A 21172-nucleotide genomic window follows, 5' to 3' on the forward strand; every position below is an offset into this window, starting at 1 on the left:
CTAATCAGTCATCACTCAAGTACAAGTCAAACCAAACCAACTTGTATGATATTGCAAGTTGATGGGTTAATCAATTGACAAGTCTTGATGGACATAATAGACTAATGGAGGGAAATTGAGTTATTTTTTACTTATTTCTATGACTTGAAGGATTAGACATTCGTCGCGACATGTTGAGCTGCAAAGCACAGCAAAAACTATAACAGGGTATATAATAAAGGCATAAACAGTAAAACCAGTTGTACAAAACTTCAATCAGACACTTAGTATCTACATCAAACAAAAGCACAGCAAAACAATTATGGATACAATATAATCTTAAGAATTCTCTGTATTCATCACATAAAACACAACGTAGTTAACTTTTTCAAGGTATACAGAATAACTTAAGAGCTACTTTTTATTTCAAAAACCTATATTTCAAACAAGGAAATGACTGTTATGTACGCGCTAGAGAGCAGCAAATAAAAAGGCATAAACTTCTACCTACAAAGAGAAACTATATATCCAGGTTAAATAGCAATGCTTCTCAGGGATCACGGATTAAACTTGCTGGAAACAACTGAATTATGCTCTAGGATAACGTGAACGCCCTTTTTTCCTCAGAAATTCAGGGATTTCCACTGAGCTAGCTTCATTGAAAGATGGCCGTCGGTTAATTCCAGGGCCACCATCTCCCTGTGTTTGCTGACTTACCTGCATCCTCAAAGTAAAGTAAAATAATCAGGAACAAGTTTGAGATTCAGTCTAAGTATCAACGTCAGTGTTCCTTTTTTTTACTTTTTACTTGAGGAAGGAGGGATTGAGGAATAAAAAAAAAATACCTGGAGGGGCCTGCTTTCACCTTCTTCTTGACGTTTAAACCCTGTTGCTATTAAAGTAATGGCTACCTGAAATGGAAGGAAGGATTTCTTTTTCAAAAAAAGGTGATCAATAACCAGACAAGACAAAGGTAGAATTTGGTTGTATTTGAGGCAAATTTCTGTATATCAGAGCCAAACGTTCTAGGAGGACTGGGTGACATTCTAAAATAAGATCAAGCTCAAGGTTAATTTAAAGCTCATGTCTAAGGTCCATGTGAATTTCACATTTGGGTATAATGAATAAAGAATACATAAATGTCTGGTGAATGGCTGACACTTTATCAACCTTAATGAGGAAGGCAATATATGCAATTTTTATTGAGACTTAGATAGATCAGCCTTCTTGATAATAGATAAGAGAAGTGGCAGATATAGGAGTTACCCATTCCCTAGCATAGCTAAAGCCTCTATCATTGCTAATTTTATGCTAATGCACTTTAATTTTTTAAAAAAAAAAAAAATTACTATTGGTAGCCTTCTACTTTTGACTTTTATCGTTGGTAGCAAAAACTTTTTTTGATTATCAATGGTAGCCATAATTTTTTTTACAACTTATCAAACGTGGCATCAATGATTTTTTGTTAGAAATTCTGTTATATCTAACTTTTATTGAAAACTAAGGTTTACATTTTCAGCTAACAGAAGGGATTTAAGAAAGAAAAAAAAAAAAATCAAACCCACAAAATCAGCCAACAAATCCATTTTTCTTTCTTCCCTCCCCATCCCCATTCAAACCTCCACTACTAAGCCTTGACTGCCACTTCACCTCCTCGCAGCCACCACTTCCTCCGCAAAATTTTATCAGGTGTCGAATATCTTGAAGAGGTAAAGAGTATTCATTAATCCTAGTAGTATGATTAATGATGATGATAAGGTTGTGTAGCGGGAATTTTAGAAGAACATGATGTGCAGCGTAAAGGAAAGGAGTATATCCTCTATCAGACCAAAAACAAAGAGAGGAAGAAAGAATGAAGAAAATGGTTTAATGGATACTCTGAAAATTCCAAAAATAAAAAAAAAATAAAAAAAAAAAAAAAAACCAAAGGTTTCCTTAATCCCAAAATATTAAATAGTAAAAACCTCTTTGAAAAATAGATGGGTATGTGTAGATTCTAGAACAATGGGTTTGAGCTAGATTTTCGATTTGAGTTAAGACTTTCGAAAGAAGAGAGAGAGAGAGAGACGAGAGTTCGGTGAAGAAGGAGAGAGAAAAAATGGTAGTGGAGGTGGGGATTGGATAGTGTGAAGATGGTGAAGGGTATTAGACAAATGAGATAGATAACCATGGTTAAAATCTGTTAAATAAAGTTAGTTTTAACAAGTCATCATTAATGTCATGTTTGATGACATGTAGTACCGTAGTAGTTTGGGATACCATTAATAACCCAAAAATAAAAATGGCTACCATTGATAAAAGTCAAAGTACAGGATTACCAATGAGAATTTCTTTTAACAAAATCTTGCACAATTTCCAGTTACAGAGTAGAGCTAGAACAATATTAAAATCATATCATGCTGTAAAGTATAATATGATTGTGAAGCAATATGAGTCACTAGAAAGGAATTAGGCAATTAATGACTCTATTTGAGGATTTTAGTTTACCAGAGAAGATCAAGCTTTGTGAGAACAGCTTGCTAGCATACGACTGGTAATTCAAAGACGCAATTCTTAGTTCTAACTATATCTAGAAGCCTAAAAATACTACATATCAAAGCTTAAGAAGTCAAGAGTATTGTCATTAGTAGCACCTCATTCTCTCTGATGCATGACATAGTAGCAACCAAATTGATATGTTCCAACAAAACTCACATAGAGAAGATACAAGTTAATGTAAGATTCTGAGGAGACGATATATTTGTCCATATAATGCATTTTTCATTGCTTACTCACCTGACCACTAAGTGATGGATCTATCACTGCTCCAAATATCAGGTTGGCTGTTGGATCTACAAGATCATAAATAACTTCTGCTGCAGCATTCACCTGTCAAGTTACAATTTTAAGATCCATCACAACAAAAAGGCATTAAGTTGAGTTGTATAAAAAGAGCATCAGGGCTTAACTTTTTTTTTCTACAGAACAAAATGTCCATCTGCCATCACTAAATTTTTTTTCCCCCATACATAATTAAATGCTTACTACACATGATTTTCTATGTTGTTAGAGAGACAGACATATAACATCTGTTCTGCAATTCTAAAATAAGAAGAAAAAAAAAAAAATCAAGTTATAACCCCATTTTTTTTATTTCAATAACTTCTGTTCTACAGGTCTAAAATAAGAATCCTAGTCATGTGACAAATGATTTACTGAACCCACTATTGTGGCTAAAAAAGGTGAACAATACTTAAACATGCAATTGAAAATCAATTAGGTAGACCTTTCATAAGGAAGTGAAGCATCGAACAACAAAATTACACAAATTGTAGAATCTAATTGACAGAATGCAGGTACCTCAAACAAAGTTAAATCACTTCCACCAGTAATATTCCACACAATGCCAGTGGCTCTTTCTATACCAATATCTAGTAAAGGTGACTGGATGGCATTAAGGGCAGCATCTCTTGCTCGGGTCTTACCTGCACAAAAATACACAACATATTGAAAAAAATGTAGCTGCTAAGTGCTGAGACAGGCTTCCATTGATATATTAGTACACTTAAGGTAGGCAGTTGAATTTAAGCAAAGGTAATTAAAAGCAAGCATGAAAACAACAAACCAAGCATGTACACTCTAAGTCCTAGGTATTCAAGATAAGACATAGAAAAACCATGACCCAAAGCTCAACATCAAAACAATTTTGCATACCACACAGAAAGGAGGGAGCTTCAAAACTCAAAACTATTTCATAGAATCAATCAATCAAAGGGTTGGCTACCCAAGTACTTCCTTCCATTAGATATTGGAAACTAGTAAAAACGGGTATTTACTTTGCAAGTTATAAGTGGAGAACCAAGGGGCCACTTCAGCCCGCATATGCTTGTCTAATCAGCATATTGTAAAATCTGTTTGGCAGTATCATGGTTAAACCTAAAGAGAATCATTTCAAGAAATTAAAATTGGCATATCTTCCTTGCTAATTATCGGCTTCAACACTAAACTCCAGAAAATCAAGCAAACAAGAATAAAGATAAACTAATGGTTTCTTACCCCCTAGCCAAATGCCATAGTAATAATAATATGAAAACATCATCAAAAGGCTTATTCTTATTCAGAAAAGACCTTTTTCATGAGTTCATGACAGGCAAACACCTTTCAAAACATCATCTATACATAAGTTATAAGGTCCCACTCCTTCAAATTTAGGTTGTGCTGCAAGGTTAGAATCTCAATTGGGAGAGAGGGGTAGAGATGATGCTCATTGGGTTGGTAGGTTTCATCGTTTCAGCCAAAAGCAGCTCATACGTGAAACCTTTCCCCTGCCCTCCGTCACATCTCCTTAGGCCAAAAAAAAAAGAATTGAACCTAAAGTTTCTTCATTCTTAGAAATCAATCATCTCAGAGAACTTCACATATATTCTAAAAGACAGTTTCAAGTGATATTTTATAAAATTATGGTCATCATGAGTGGAGAACACTGGACAAAAATTATCTCCAAAAAAAAAAAGGAAGGTCATCAGTTTTTGGATTTACTTGCTGCTCGGCAGTTAAGAAACTCAAAGAGATGGTACATAAGCAAAGGTGAGTCTAGCATGCTAGGTAGTCGTTAGATATGTTTTTGTTTGCCTTTTCTGTAAAAACTTTGGAGTAATGAAGGTTGTAATAACTAATAAGTACATAATCAAAAAATTTCATGAATTTCTGGATCATAGCCGCATTATAGACTTCATGAAATGGGCTCACGTCCACTTCAACACATTCTATTTTCATTTTGCTACATTAGAAAAATGGGAAAAAAAAAAACAAAATTTACCAGTAGCAGTTCCTATCCCCATCAAGGAAGAGCCAGCATCTGCCATAATAGCCCGCACATCTGCAAAGTCTACGTTCACAAGACCGGGTATCTGTGAACAATTTAATATTACACATCAGCAACTTAAACAAAAAAATACTTCAGGTCAAAAAATTTAGGAGGGTCAATCTACAAGTAATAAAATAGCCAACAAGCACAACAAAAACACACAACACTCACCATAAATCATCATAGCTCACATTGTGCAAATGATCCCAGCTTCACTGGCTCACAGCACATACCATGATATGTTATAGCAAGGACACATGACCTTTAAGCAACCTTTTGAAAGAATAGCCATTCAGCAAGATTTTGTCGAGTTATATAGTTCAAATGAGTGGCAAATGGCCCAAAACTAATACTGTATATCCCAGATAAAATAATTCCTTGATGTAATTCTAATGTTCTACTGGTAAACTAATATTTTACCATGGCATCCTTGACATAGAAAAATACTTGTAATACATAATACAGCCCACTAGAATGTTTCTACGGAAAATACATTTGTCATAACGCCCGAAATCAAGAAAGCAGCTTCTGAAGGGTGTAATCAATTAAGTTGTGAATTGACAAACATTAAATTTCAACTTTGATACTGCAGTTCAATTGCTTCTCATTTTCTAAATATATTCAGCAACTATAGTCTTGATACTCTTGAAGCTAAACTTTGTAACATTTTCTTTTTGTTTAATAAAAATTGAGAGATTCTAAAAATTTAAGCCGATATTTTGAATTGAGGATTCCTATGTTTAAACTAAAAAAAAAAAAAAAAAAATACCACCCATAAATGCAACTAAATTATGGGTTTGCAATAGCTAAAAATATAATCTAACAGCACATTAGACACAATGGCCCCAAGTTACAAGCCACACATGTAACAACTAACCAGATAGAAAAAAGAAAATTTGACATTAAACTTAGGGTTCCATTATATAATCTCAAACTAATAAGTTCTCATAGGATGTAGTGTAACAAGCTTAGATCAATACTAAGGGCCTGTTCTCATTGACTGAACTCAGCTGAGCTGAACTGAACTGAGCTGAATTGAACTGAATACTGAACTGAAATGAAATGAAATGAATATTTTATAAGAGAAGGAAATTAGGAGCTGAGCTGAGGTGAATTGAATTGAATTGAATTTCAACGTAAGAGAACGGGCCCTAAGCTAACTTACTTGTTTCTGTTAGTATATCTCGGTACTTTATTTCTTAACAGCCACAATTATTGATTACCTAACTAAAAGCTAAGGTCTTTTACGTCAGTTCTATACTTTAATTATGTTTAACTCAAATTTTATATAAACAAGGGCAGAGGACCTACATACAAAAAAGATTGCACAGTGCTTGAATGTTGAGGACTTCTTCATTCACCATACAGAAGGTAAAGATATAAGAAGCCTTAGCACATACCGTGATTATATCTGAGATACCACGAACACCCTGCCGTAGAATATCATCAGCTAGGTTAAATGCTTCGGTAACAGGTGTATTTGGGGAAACTGCAGTCAATAATTTGTCATTTGGAATGACAATGAGAGTGTCAACATTTTCTCTCAAAGCTGCAGTTCCCTCTTGGGCTTGAACTGCCCTCCTCCTACCCTCAAAAGCAAAGGGGGTTGTCACAATGCCAACAGTCAAGATACCCATAGACTTTGCAATCCCTGCAATTATAGGTGCTGCACCAGTCCCAGTGCCACCACCCATTCCAGCCTGCAAAAAAATATATTCCAGTGAAAATGCCAATCAAAGACAGATCCAAAATTCAACCAACTTTGTTTTAGTGAGCATTTACTCTCATGTTTATCATCATCAACCAATTCTCAATAAAATGATGAAGCTCCTTTAGACACAGGAAAACAGACATCCAGAAGCATAAAGAGCTTTTTCAAAGAGAATTCAGGAGGAAGAGGAGACAACTTACAGCAAGAACATAAAAATGATGGTAAATTTCATTTTTCTGTTTTGAGTAGGGTGTTTGTGTATAGGCAAATGATATGATTTATCTCATTGTAAAAGAAGCAAATCAAGATACAAAGAGAGTAAAGGCCATATACATAGTCTTCCCAACACATGGCACATTTTGTGTGAACACAGTTTCTTTAAGAGACGAAATAAGTCATAAGATACAAAGTATTATAAGCACTCTAGAAATAACGGAATAGTTTCTGTGCAACATTTAAAAAAAAAACAATTCTCATTAACATACAATCTTCAGGCTCAAACAATAGGGGACTGAAATGAAATTTCTAGAGTTTATATATTCTATTCATTCATATAGAATAAAACACAAGTGTTAAGCACTGGACATATAATTATGTAAAATTATATTCTATGATAAAAACATAAATAAATAATAACCTATCATATGGACCATTTTAATTGCTGGTGAACGACTACACCTATTGTAGAAATTATAAACGGCCAAGGACTTAAAAATAACTATTTACTTTTCTTTGAAACAATGAAGTTCTGAAAGATTAATGGAGTGCAAAACACACCGTCACAAAGACCATGTCTGAGCCATGAAGGGCCTCTTCTATAGCTTCTCTGCTTTCTTTAGCTGCATTTGATCCTATTTCTGGGTTCCCACCAGCTCCTAAACCTCGTGTGAGTTCTTGACCAATTTGCAAGCGGTTCTCCGGGAAAACAGGAGACATTCTCATGGCTTGAATATCAGTGTTGACAATCCAAAACTCAACACCTTTCATGGCACTCTCTATCATCCGATTGACAGCATTCGAACCACCACCACCTACACCAATAACTTTGATAGTAGCTTCATTAAAATTATCAGCCCTGGAAGGCTCTCTTAAGCTATCTGTCACGCTTCCACTAGGACCTTCATTCCTTGAACTGTTCGTCATGCTGCTCACATCACCCCCTCGAAGCAACGAAACTTCAGGGTGAAGATTGAGAAATGGGTCATTGTTATTAGATCTACTAACACTATGTGAATTCGACGAGCACTTGAACTTAGACGAACATGACACCGCCATTTTGTGCCCGTTAACCCCTGAAACATTCCTTTCATCAAAAAACTTCACGGAAGTAATTCTACCCAATTGATTCTCTATAGGGAACCTTCTTCCAAGTACAGTCAATACCCCCCTCGAGCTTCCAGCATCGGAACACGTAAGGGATTTCAACCCACAACTCGCCATATGAAATTCCTAACAATGCCCACTTAGCCAAATACTGTTCTACTCCAATTCCTCACACAAATACTTTCAAACAGCAAAATTTAAGTCCCTATCTCAAGACCTGCTCCAACAAATCAAATATGGGCATAAATCAAATTCATAATAAAATACCCAAATCGAAAAGTCCCTCATCTTAAACAATCATATAAGCCCCACAATTTTGTTGGAATCACAATCAGTCAAAGACTTGAGCTTGACTAAACACATTATCACTATCAAAGATTCATTAGCACAATAAATATAATGCAACTAAAAGCACATTTCTTAGACATTAATAAATATGAAAAATGCAACCCCAGATAATTCAGCAAAATTGTAAATTGAGCACAAATTCAACATGAAAGAACCCTAAAACCCCATCAAATATTACTGCAAAATTTCAGAAGAAAATGGCGGAAACAAGCAAATGAAAACTGGAAAAAAGAGAGAGAAAAATGCACCTTAGATAATCATAGAGCAATTGAAAGAAGGAAGCATAGGAATCCAGAAGAATTGGAAGGTGGGGTTTAAAAATGAGGCTATTTTTGGGTGAAGGTTTTAGCCTTTCTTTTCTCACACTCTGTTAGTGCATAGTGCCCACCCCTTTGCTTTGTTCTTTTTTGTGTTTTGGGTTTTGGCATTAACCAAGAAATTACAACTAAGAAAATGAAAAGAGAGGAAAATATAACTAGAAATTAAAAATAAAAAATCATAATCAAGCATTTATCACAAATGCAAAAAATGGTTGAAAGCTATTGAATCTAATGCAACCTATGTGGGGTACAATTCAAGATTGCAAAGGAGAAAAGGACTTTAATTTTCTTTGATTGAGTTTTTATTCTTATTTTTTTTCCTTTTTTTGATGTGTTTTATTGGCAAGATTTAATAATTAAGAAAGGAATTTGTCGCCACGAGTGACTTTTAAATTATGAACGTGATTCTTTCGTTCAAAAAATAAATTATGAACGTGATATGCTAATTGGCTAATTATGTACTTGAACTTTTCATAGTTCTTAACATCTTCTTGATTATGTATGTTTTAGTGTAGTATATAATGTACTTTTGACCATTTTATTAAAAAATGTAGTGGTATAATTAATAAAATAAATTATAAATAGAAAAAAAAAAATTAGTTTGGTTAAAAAAAAAAAATCAAAAACTGTGGAGTGTCTAACAAGATTTCACATAAAATATGTTTTTCAGATGTACGGAATATATTACTAATTTACTACGGATAGTGAAAATTTTCTAATTTTCATCTGGCGAATTATTATAAAAAGGAAAATATGTAATAAATGAGAAGTGCATATTTGTGGCTCTCTAAACACCAAAAAAAAAAAAAAAATTGAAATTTGTGGAGAAAATAGGAAGAGAAATTATTTTATGTCATTTCTTACTATTTTTTGCTTTACCCAAAATAACAATCACTTTTTAAGAATTACTAAAAATTCTATTGATAAAAATTGCTTTTTTGAAAACTAAAAGATCAAGACAAAATGACTATGTATTAAAAAATTACTCGTAGACTCCATTTTCAATAGAATCTCTAAAGGTTTTAAATGAGACAATTCAGACAAACAAAAGAAAATAGATAAACTAAAACTATTTCACTATTGGCATAATAATATACTTCATATAACATATGCACAATTACAATTTCAAAAGCCTTTTGTTTCTTTATTTGGCAACGCCCACATCAGCAAAATCAAATTTGAATCTAAAAAAAAATAGTCTTTGAAGAGCAAATTTAGTTGGAGGAAGTCCATGTCAATAATTACTCTCGTCAAATAATAAGTGTTGTTTGGTATTATTAGATCTTTTTTTTGAAACCAAGCTGCGATTTTCATTAAATGAGGTCAATTTCCGCCAAAGTAATCAAGCTTTGGGGGAAAAGGACCTAAAGTTACAAATTCGTCACAACCTCTAGCATCCCAACGAGCTACATTATGCGCTAGGGAATTGCCCGAACGCTTGACATGAGATAGAGCAAAAGAACTAAAACAAGAAGCCAATCTAGAAATATCATCATAGATTAAAAAGATAGGAGAGAAACCCACTGCCATTGATCTGATTGCACCCACCACATTCTCAGCGTCGCTCTCAAAATGCACATGAGTATAGCCCAATCTTCTCGCAAGGACCAACCCGAACCTACAAGCAGCAGCTTCAGCAGCATCAACGTCCCAACCTACACCCACTTTGCGGATAGCAGCAGCAAGAAGAACCCCCTGCTCACTCCTAATCACCACCCCCAACCCGGTTGTAGAACCCACATGAGCGTCGCAATTAATCTTAACCATCCCTGCTTCTGGACAGCTCCAAGAGCCAAGAGATCGACCCACCTGATGAGCTGCAATATTGATTACCTTGGCTACATACTCGTTGCTTTCCTTTACAAAATTAACCCAACCTTTCACAACATCAACCACATTAAAAGATTTTTGCTCGAACACAACCATATTCCTACAATGCCACGCAGCCCATACGAGAGTAGCCATGGTCACAAGTTTTGACTTGGATACATTCTTTGATAGGCAAAGTAGCCATTCAGCAAAGCTACTAGCAGGAATGGGGTTAATGTGACTCCGAAAGGGGTTGGCAGCCCAGATTTCCTTAGCCACAGTACAATTAAACATCGTATGCATAATGGTTTCTTCTTGGGCATTGCAAATTGAACACAACTTCTCAGGAGAAATATGCCGAAAGAAGAGACGCTCCTTTACTGCCAAGAATCCCTTACAAGCTCTCCATAAGAAGTGTTTTAATTTAGGGGGACATACCATGGACCAAACCAACCGCCAAACCTCTGTCATATCCAAGTTATGCTTTGGTGTTGGGTTTCTTTTGCACAACCAATAGCCCGATTTTACAGTATATGCACCGTTTTTAGATGGCCACCAGTACATTCTATCAGGGAGGCAGCTAGAAGACAAAGGGATAGCAAGGATTTTTTTAATGTCATCCTCCTCAAAGGTATTTTGCAGCACATTCATATCCCACATACAACAATTGTGGTCTATTAAATCACTTACCTTCAAAGACATATCACTTGTAGGAGATGGGGATGGTACTATTGCTGAGGAATTGTCAGGTAACCAAGCGTCGCACCACACATTAATAGAGCTCCCGTTCCCCACACGCCACTTCAGCCCATCAAGAAGCAACTCCTTGGCTCCCCACATACTCCTCCAAGCGTAACCTGGATCATAACCCCGACTAGCCTCAAGGACATCACAATTTTTGAAATATTTTGCCTTCAAAATTGAATGAATGATGGTGCCCGGATTGTGATGTAGTCTACATAACTGCTTCGCTAACAACGCTTGGTTGAAACTTTTTAGATCACGAAACCCCATCCCACCAAGAGCCTTTGGACGACATAAAAGCTCCCACCTTTGCCAATGCATTTTACTTGTAGTATCCGAGGAGCCCCACCAAAACCGAGCAAGCAATGAATGAATTCCATCAATAAGCCCCTCGGGGAGCTTAAAAATACTCATCATATATGTCGGAATAGCTTGAGCCACAACTTTAATCATAACTTCCTTCCCCGGCATAGATAGGAGTTTCTCTTTCCAACCCTGCAACTTTTTCCAAATTCTCTCCTTTAGCCCTGCAAAGATCGCTTTTTTTTATCTCCCTATTATGGTCGGCAACCCAAGGTACTTCTCATGTCGTTCAACCTCCCGTACACCCAAGATTTCAATAATCTCTTGCCTCCGATTCACACATACTTTTTTACTAAAGACAACTTCAGTTTTGCTTAGATTGACGTTCTGACCCGAAGCTCTCTCATATTTGCTGATAATATCAGCTATAACCGAGCATTCTTGCACATTTGCTCTAGCAAAAAGTATACTATCGTCTGCAAAAAATAGATGAGAAACCCTTGGAGCACTTCTGCAAATTCTAGCCCCATGAATAAGATTATCATTTGCCGCCTTTGAAATCAGAGTAGAAAAAGCATGCGCACACAGTAGAATATAAGTACGGGGAGATAGGATCACCTTGACGATTAATGTATTGGTACGATTAATGTATCAAAATTATAAGATTTACCTCAATTTTTTTTTTGGTGCACAAGATTTACCTCGATTTAGTTGTTGACTAATTCAAATATTACTATCATGTACCAAGTGCTCTGTAGTTAATATAGTTATGTTAGAATTTATTGAATTTCCAAAGCAGTGTTCTCTTCAATTAAAAATATTAATTATATTAAATATAATTTAATTTAAATAAGTAAAATCATGTTTATAACAATAACATGACCAAATGGGCATTACATTGGAAAATATGAAATTCAATAACATACGGATTAGATAATTCAACCACCCATGTTGACATGTTGTGTAGTGACTTTTTTTTTAACACAACAAGGAAGATATATTAATTAATAGATTATCCTTACATCAATAATATTACAAGAAAATGCGATGTAAGTAACCCCAACAACAGTTCTTAGTACTACATAACAACAGCACGAAATTAAAAACAAGAGACAAGTACACATATTAAGAAAGCAAAGCAACACAAGAGCTACACTGATAGAACATCTAAGCATAAGGAAAAGGAGAGCATCAGATGGCAGCAGCAGGAACGCCCATCTCCCCTTCATACAAATCTTTCACACAATCAGGAACGGAGTAATAGGTCCTATGACCTATAGCCATATCATTCCCCACTTCCGCAAGCTTATGAGCAATAACATTGAGATCTCTACGGATATGTTTAATCTCCACCTCCTCAAGCTTCCTAATGTTGTTGGCGATATCGTTGATAGTGGCAGCAAGGGGATGATGGATGATGGGATTCAAGGTATCAAACATCACCTTGATAGAGATGGCATCAATGAACAGCTCCACCTTCTTCACACCAAAGGAATCTGCCATGGCAAGAGCATCTCTGACAGCATACAACTCGACAACAAGAGCAGTCACAGCATTGTATTTGCTAGAAAATCCCAAAAACCAGGACCCATCTTCATTTCTAATAACACATCCACCAGCAGCCACATTAATCCTCCTCCATGAACCATCGGTATGGATTCTTTTGAATCCTGATGGAGGAGGAACCCAGATCTGATTCAAAGGAGTAGCAATGCTAGTGCTTTTCAAGGACAGGAAGCAGTTGACACCCGAGGTGCCACTCTGAGGAGCAGCAGGAACAGCAATAGAGGCAGCAGATTGGGACGAACCAGCAGTCCCTACAGTAAGGGCAGAAGCCGCATCCTCAACTACACAAGACGAAGCACAGGCCAAACCTTTTCCTTTATCCTACAAAAGCAAGTTAGCGCAGTGATAATCATTGTGAAATCTAGTAAAAATGGCATGGGCATGGAACATCTTTTTTTCAAAGACATTGATGTTCCTATTCCTCCACAAATGCCAAAAGGCAACCACAAATACCATTTTCCAATGAGAATCAAAACCAAGATTGTAATTCAACCAATCAATCCAATCTAAATTCATGAATTGGACAAAATTAAAACCACAAGGAGTATTAATCTTATCAAAGATATCATTCCACAAGATATGAGAAGAGAAACAATCACGAAAAAGATGTATATGGGATTCATCATACATGCCACACCTAGCACAACTTGAGCTAACCAAAGGCAAAAACAAACTGATTTTTTCAGCCACCAGAAGGATAGAATGCATACAATTCCACAACAACATTTTATATTTAGCCGGGGCTTGAATTTTCCAAATACTTTTCCAAGAATTACAGAAGGAGGAAGGAATGCAACTCTCTTTGATTAAGTGATGGTACGCAGATTTAATGCTAAAAACTCCATTATTAGTTAAAGTCCAGGTAATAAAATCATCCATATCACCAAATTTAGAGCAAGGAGTAGCTAGAATCAAATCGAACAAAAAATCAGGAAAAATATGAATAATATCATTGAGAAACCAATTGCCATCCCTAATAATATCACAAACAAACCAATGAGATTTTGCATTGGGAACATCTCTATCCAAATAAAGATAGATAGGTTTGTCACCTACCCAATGATGAAACCAAAGAGAAGTAGTTTTCCCGTTGCCAATACCAACTTTGAGACCCGAGGCAAGAAGATGTCTTCCTTTTAAAATATCTCTCCAAATAGGGGATTTAGAATTATTGGGAATACAATAAAAAAAAAGCAGCATTCTTAAGATATTTATCATTAAAGATCCTAACCCACAATTTATCATGTTTATTAAGCAAAGTCCATCCCAATTTGGCCATGAAAGCTAAATTCCACTCTTTTAGTCTTCTAATTCCCAACCCTCCAATCTCCATAGGTTTGGTAACATGTCCCCATCTAATCCTAGGAGAATAATGAATGTTATCAACTTTATTCCATAAAAATTTTCTACAATGTTTATCAATGGAATCAATAACAGAAATTGGCAGCAAGTTTGTTTGCATATGATACACCGAATAAGAGTTCAAAACAGCCTTAACTAAAGTAGCTCTACCTGCCAGATTTAGAAGTTTGCACTGCCATCCTCTAATTTTGCTCAAAGTTTTATCAAGGAGGGAAAGATAATGCGCACTCTTGAGTCTATTAGGGTTGATCTCTATTCCTAAATATTTACCAAAATTGGTAGAAGCTTTTAAACTAAACTGCTCACTAAGACTGGCCCTAATCAAATAATTCATCTTGGGGGGAAAAATAAGGGAAGACTTAGCAATATTAATTCGAAGCCCATAAAGATCCCCAAACCTATTTAAGATGTCCATCATTTCTTTGATATTGTTGGAAGAAGCATGCCCAAATAAAAAGACATCATCAGCATAAAAAATGTGAGAAATGTTGATGTTCTTAGAAATCTTAATAGGCTTCCACCTTTTCTCATTAACACTAGCAACAATCATACTAGAGAGCCTGTCGAGAAAAAGAACAAAGATATAAGAAGACATAGGATCCCCTTGTCTAATTCCACGGGAAGGAACAAACTCCTTAGTGATTTCACCATTCCAAAGGACAGACATTTTAAGAGTGGTGATACAAGACATAATAAGAGTGATGATAGAGGAGGGGAAGTTAAAAGAAATAAGAGTATCCTCAATAAAACTCCACTCAAGACTATCGTAAACTTTGGAAAGATCAAGCTTTAAGGCAGTAATGTTTTTTCCTTTTTTTGCCTTATTAAAAACATGAGCAATCTCCTTAATGACAATCACATTATCTTCTATACCACGACCCTTAATGAAACTGGATTGTAAAGGATTGATGAGCTTGTTAAGGAAAGGTTTAAGCTTGTCAGAGATGAGCTTGGTAATTAATTTATAAATAGTATTGCAAAGCCCAATCGGCCTAAACTCAGAAAAAAAAAGGGAGGGAGCATCCACCTTAGGAATCAGGGAGATAAAGGAGTGGTTAATACTCGAAGGAACACAACTATCATTAAAGCAGGATTCAACAAAATCAAAAATAAGATTTCCCAAATTATCCCAAAAATGTTGATAAAATTTAGGTTGAATACCATCCGGCCCTGGACACTTCATAGGATCCATACGAAACAGACACTCCTTAACTTCATCAAAAGAGGGAATTTTGCTAATCCTAGAAGCTTCACTATCTGATAGCCGAAAAAAAGGGATGAAGGAGGATTGTTCAATATTATCTAATATCTTAGAGGAAAAGATATCTCTAAAATAATCAGACGCCATATCTTTCAAAATCAAATCATCATTCACCCAATTTCCATCATTATCTTTCAACGCAAAAATTTTTCCTTTAGATTTTTTTATTTTAGCAATAATATGGAAATATTTAGTATTGTGATCACTATATTTACGCCAATTTAAACCCGATTTCTGCACCCAAATTATTCTCTCCTTTCTATAGATATAATCCAAATCCTGGAGCAAATTTTTCTCTAATTTAACAAGAAAACGAGAATAATTTTTAGCTAAAGAAATTTGAATACCATCCAAACGAGCCAAAATTCTTTTCTTTTTAACAGTAAGGCTACCAAAAATATTATGATTCCAAGAATTAATATTTCTACCAAAATTATCAATTCCTTTAAGCAACGAATTATTAGGCTCCTTCCAATTACTGAGAAAAAAATCTCCAAAATTAGGGTGCTCTAACCAAACTTCCTTACAACGCAAAGGGAAAGGACCTAGGGCTTTAGAGTTGCAAACATCAACAAATAAAGGACAATCATCAGAATAAGCACGAGGAAGATGATGTACCTTAGTATGAGGGAAGGCATTAATCCAAGAGAGGTTGCCCGTAGCACGATCAAGCCGTTGTTGAATTAAGTCGATTCCTTCTCTCGCATTAGTCCATGTGAAAGGGTTGCCATGAAACCCTAAATCCACCAAACCCGCATCTTCAGTAAATTCAATGAATTCCCTACACTGACCTTGTTTAAAATCTCGCCCTCCCGACTTTTCTCCTTGATTAGTAACCTTATTGAAGTCACCCAAAAACAACCAGGGAATTTGCTCCGGAGGGATAGATTCTCTCATTTTTCTCCATAATGCATGCCTTGCATTTGGAATAGGGGGAGCATGCATGCCCGAAATCAGAACATCGGGCTTGTCATTCCTAAAATGGAATAAAGCATGAATAGTATGCGCTTCCGAGGAGAACACCAGCAAATCAACGCTTCCTTTCCAAAAAAAAAACCCAAATACCCCCTCTAATACCATTAGCAGCCACGGCCTTATGATCCGAAAACCCAAGCTGAATCATCACTTGCCTAGCACGCATAACAGGAGCTTTAGTTTCTAAAAAAATGAAGATATTAGGATGGTACGTATCCACAATGTGCCTTGCATGCGGCACAATTTCATCCCTCACAGCACCTCTCACATTCCACATGATAATCTTCATATTAAGGTTTGGCAAAGGACGCTGCAAGGTAACCCTCGGATCATCATTCGGGCCCACATTGGGAGGGAGGAAGAAGCTCTCCCAATCCTTCCAATGTTCCATTAGATTCATCGGTCCCAAATCCTCCAACCTTATCGGAGTTAATAACACATGAGCTTGTTGGTAATTCCTTGGAGGATTGAGATAAGTTACACCAATTTGAGTCCCCACTACTTCCTCCTTGGAGAAGAACAGAGCTATACGGCGATTTGGCACCCCTATGTCGAACCCGCGAGTTACGAATTGCAAAGGAGTTACGAACATTTTTTTTGGAATTGGGAATGATTCGAGAATTTCCCGTTTTGGAAGTGATTTCCCTTCCTCTTTCCTCAACAATGCATCGATCAAAGTTCTGGCATTGGGGAACTCCTCCCTGGCAGGGAGGTGCTATCTCAACACCACCGGGGGAGGCAATGCAGGAGACACTAGAGGCTTCTCCGGTAGCAGGTTGAGGGTTGGAGCAGATGGGCTCAGATTCTGACGCCGTGCATCTCTCATCAACGGGGTCGAGATTGCTCCGTAATTCGGCAACCCCAGAGTTACAGGGGATGATGGCGGTGGCGAAGGGAGGGTGTTGTTCGACGGCAGAGACTGTGAAGTCGGAGCTTGGGGTCTCCTCCTGCTGTAAGTTATCAAAGGAGGGGAGCAATGTTCTAGTAAGGATCGAATTACTGAGTGAGGGGGTGAATTTGGATTTTTCTGATTGGTTTGGCTCATTGTTACTTACTGAATTTGAACAAGGAGGAAGAATAGAAGAAGAATTGACAGAGGGAATTTTGGAATGTGAAATAAATGAAGTAGCAGAAGAAGAACATAGGGCTTTATTTGGGTTTTAAAAGGGTATATCAATGGCCATTTCCTCCACGTGTTCTACATCTTCTGTTGCATGGATATCTGAAGGTAAGGGAAAAAGATTTGTTTCTTCAACAAATAGATCAGCAGAGTTATGATTAAAATCCTTGGAAAGGGAAAAGGCATTCTCCTTTTCACAAGAAACATCCACTTGCATTTCCCCTTTATTATTATCCTGATTCTTTTTTTCTTTCCACATTAAACCTTGAGAATTTCTCTTAGATAGAAGGTTAAGAGTATTCCCAGCATTGATATTATCAATGCCATTGTCTAATTTTTTATGTTTGGTATTGTTAATATCAATACCATTGACATTTTTATTTTTTGACACATTGTTATTATCAATGTTTCTGGATTTAGCATTGTTATTATCAATACTAGCCTTCCCAACATTTTTCTTCTGCCTTCTTTTGTTGCAAACCACGGTCCAAGGCCCATAATTATGGTCCTCTTCAACGAGTGGGCTTGGGCCCAAATCAACAGAAGTATCCATATTTAACACTTCAAAAGGATTCTTTTGAATGACAGCATTCTGATCAACTCCCATGATATGATCTGAGCTCTCCCGACTTGGCCCATTTCCAGGATCCACATTATGATGATCCACTACAATTGGATCACTAATACCACTTCCATTCTGATGATCCATTTTCGGTATATTACCCGAATTATTAGAATCCGCCCCGACAACTGCTTTCTGCTCCACCCGAATTCCAGCAATCAAACAATTCTTTTTTTCATGACCTATTCTGCCACAATTGAAACAGAGGCAATCAAGATTCTCATAGATAACATGTTGCCAAGCTCCTCCTACCCAAACCTTCGTAATCAAAGGTTGCTTGAGATCAATTTTGACACAAACGCGAGCATACCGACCTCTTGTCAATCTATCTGTAGCATAATATACACGAATCGGCTTAGCCACAACCTTTGCTATCTCAAACAAAGCAGATTTGTCGTAATATTCCACAAGGAGTTCAGGGAAGCAAATCCAGACCGCCATTTGTTCGAAGGAAGACAGATTTGGTCTAAAATTTGGCTTCCATTTTGAAATCATTAAGTAATGATCAAAGATAAACCAAGGTCCTCCAAAAAGAGCACGTTCATAATCATCTTGCACGGAAAATCGAAATAGAAAAGTGTTCTTTCCCAAATCAATTGTTTCCAATGTTCCTTTTATCTTCCACATAATTCGAGCCCTCTTTGCCATAAAATTCGGCCTCACATTGATGCCCACCGACTTTCCCATAAGGGTAAGACTCCAAGGTTCCCTTAACCTCAAAAGAGTATCCTTGCTGAAACGAATTGAAAGATTACCTTCTGGAGCTAACTCCTCAGAATCCTCCCATTCCATAGCTGTAGCAACAATCTTCCTAGCCTGATCGAACCATTGCGATGAAGAAGCCACCGCCTCCCTAAAACTTAACCTAAGCACACTTCGCTGAGATGAGCCACCCCCTGGTGGAGGTAACTCATCCTCCATGACGAAGAAAACAAGAAACTCACTATTAAAATTAGAGAGAGAAAAGGCTAGAGAGAAGTCGGAGAAAACCAGTAATAATAGTCACATTCAATTATTCATCCACTTATAATGTTGAATAGACCTGTAGTGACTGTAATCTATATCCAAAGAATTACTTTACTGAAATGCTTGCAAGTTAAATTATTTCTCAGTTCAATAATGATGTCAATATGTTCTTTATAAATTGAATTTACTGAAAGAAACTTCAGCTTATTTGTTCAATTACAAATCACCATCAGAAAACTTAGGTGTGATTACGGCTTCTCATGTGGATTGTAACCACAATGCACAATTACTGTACATTCATCGTCATGTAAAACTATCTAATAAAACTATGTCCCTGTTTGGGAGAAAGCTGAAAGCTGAAGCTGATTGAATTAGCTGATTTTGACTAGCTGATTTTATTAACTGATTTGACTAACTTATTTTATTAACTGATTATATAAAAGTGTTTGGTAAATAGCTGATAGCTTAAAGATGATTGAGTGTGTGAAATGACCAATAAGCTAGTTGTGAGGTAGGTAGTTTAGATAGGATTTTAAATTAAATGAGGTTATAAATGTCATTTCACAATAATTAATGAATAAGCTAATTGAAAAAGCTCCTAAAATGAGCTTTTTCAAAAAGAGCTTATTTAGTGGAATAAGCTCTTTCAATAAGCTTACTACCAAACACTTGTATTAACTTGTTTGACTAGTCAATCTAGGGGTGAAAGTTCGGTTTTCGGTTTGGTTTTTTGCCCAAACCGAAACCGAACCACTCTAATTCAGTTTCTGTATTTTTGAAACCACACCGCACCACTTTACTTTAGAAACCGAACCAAACCAAACCATATTTATTTCGGTTTCATAATAAGAAACCGAACCAAACCGACTTTTTTGGGCCTCATTTATTTGGGCCAATAATCTGCAATTTTTTAGGCCTCATTCATCAACAAAGCAGTATTGCAGTAGCATAATATCATTAACAAGTTCTAAAACTTCTAATTCAACAAGTTTCAACTTAACAAAATCAAATCAAACCAATCCACACACATAATTAAACAATTTTTAACAACAAAGTAACAAAATCAAACCAACCAATCCATACAAACAAGTTTTAACAACAGAATTGAACAAGTTTTTAATAAAAAAAAAACGCAGAACAGCAAGAGCAGTCATACACCAAACCCCTATACAACGACCCCTACACAACGGCCCTTACCTCGAATTTGGGTTTCAATGTCTAATTCGACCATGAAAACACTAGATGGTCGAATTTGACATGAAAACCCTTTAGTTGATGCCCTTGATGGAGTTCGAAAATCTTCAAAAGATTCGTCGATGGTGATGCGAATGGAAGGTGGAGAAGTGAGAAGAGAAAAGGAGATAGAGTGAAGGGGGAGAAGTGAGAACTGAGAACTTGAGAAGAGGAAAGGAGAGTGAGTGAGAAGACTGAGAAGATCAGAAGAGGAGAAAGAAGGGTGAAGCGTGGAGCCGCGGAGAAGAGAGAAGAGGAAATGAGAGAATTAGGGTTTTTTTTCATTTATATACTTAGGGTAAATCTGTTGGGCTAGGGTTATTTTTTGGGTTTGGGCCTATATTTCGGTTTGGTTCGGTTTTTTCGGTTTTTCACTTTCTCAAACCGAAACCAAATTATTATTTTTTTCAAAACCGAAACCAAACCACTTTAAAAAAAAACCCGAACCATATTTGTTATTCGGTTTGGTTTTCGGTTCGGTTTGGTTTTAAACCGAATTTGTTTCACCCCTAAGTCAATCAGCTAAAGTTAGTCAAATAAGCTAATATGCCCCCAATAAACTTACTACCAAACAAGGCCTTTAAAAACTCGAGTATCTGATATGCATCAAATCCGATATTGATTTATCCAATCCAATTAATTTAACAGTTCTGTCTGCAAAACATAGAGCACGACCTAAGAGCA

General features: G+C 36.3%; 1 protein-coding gene across 2 annotated transcripts; it reads right to left on the bottom strand.

Annotated features, from left to right (window-relative positions):
• Positions 1–271: 271 nt before the first annotated feature.
• On the bottom strand, positions 272–8644 carry LOC145623772 (cell division protein FtsZ homolog 2-1, chloroplastic-like). 2 transcript variants are annotated; one of them, XM_081676639.1, is made up of 8 exons: positions 8456–8644; positions 7314–8076; positions 6226–6525; positions 4778–4868; positions 3319–3443; positions 2751–2847; positions 825–886; positions 272–696 (listed from the first exon to the last, which is right to left on the bottom strand). In XM_081676639.1, the coding sequence occupies exons 2-8, from the start codon at positions 7974–7976 to the stop codon at positions 568–570; spliced, it is 1467 nt and encodes a 488-aa protein (XP_081532765.1). In that variant the 5' UTR covers positions 7977–8076; positions 8456–8644; the 3' UTR covers positions 272–567. The 2 variants fall into 2 exon arrangements, with proteins under 2 accessions (XP_081532765.1, XP_081532764.1); XM_081676638.1 differs by having other exon boundaries at positions 825–890; positions 2755–2847; positions 8456–8642.
• Positions 8645–21172: the final 12528 nt, after the last annotated feature.

Source organism: Chenopodium album, chromosome 3 (assembly GCF_948465745.1).
Source record: "Chenopodium album chromosome 3, dcCheAlbu1.1, whole genome shotgun sequence".
NCBI lineage: Eukaryota > Viridiplantae > Streptophyta > Magnoliopsida > Caryophyllales > Amaranthaceae > Chenopodium > Chenopodium album.

Excerpts from the sequence above, each read along its gene's own strand:
- LOC145623772 (XM_081676639.1), bottom strand. The coding sequence starts at position 7,976 with ATGGCGAGTTGTGGGTTGAAATCCCTTACGTGTTCCGATGCTGGAAGC. Across the intron at positions 6,526-7,313 it reads CAGACATGGTCTTTGTGACG|GCTGGAATGGGTGGTGGCAC; the intron begins GTGTGTTTTGCA and ends ATTTTTTTGCAG. Across the intron at positions 4,869-6,225 it reads GTATCTCAGATATAATCACG|ATACCCGGTCTTGTGAACGT; the intron begins GTATGTGCTAAG and ends AATTGTTCACAG.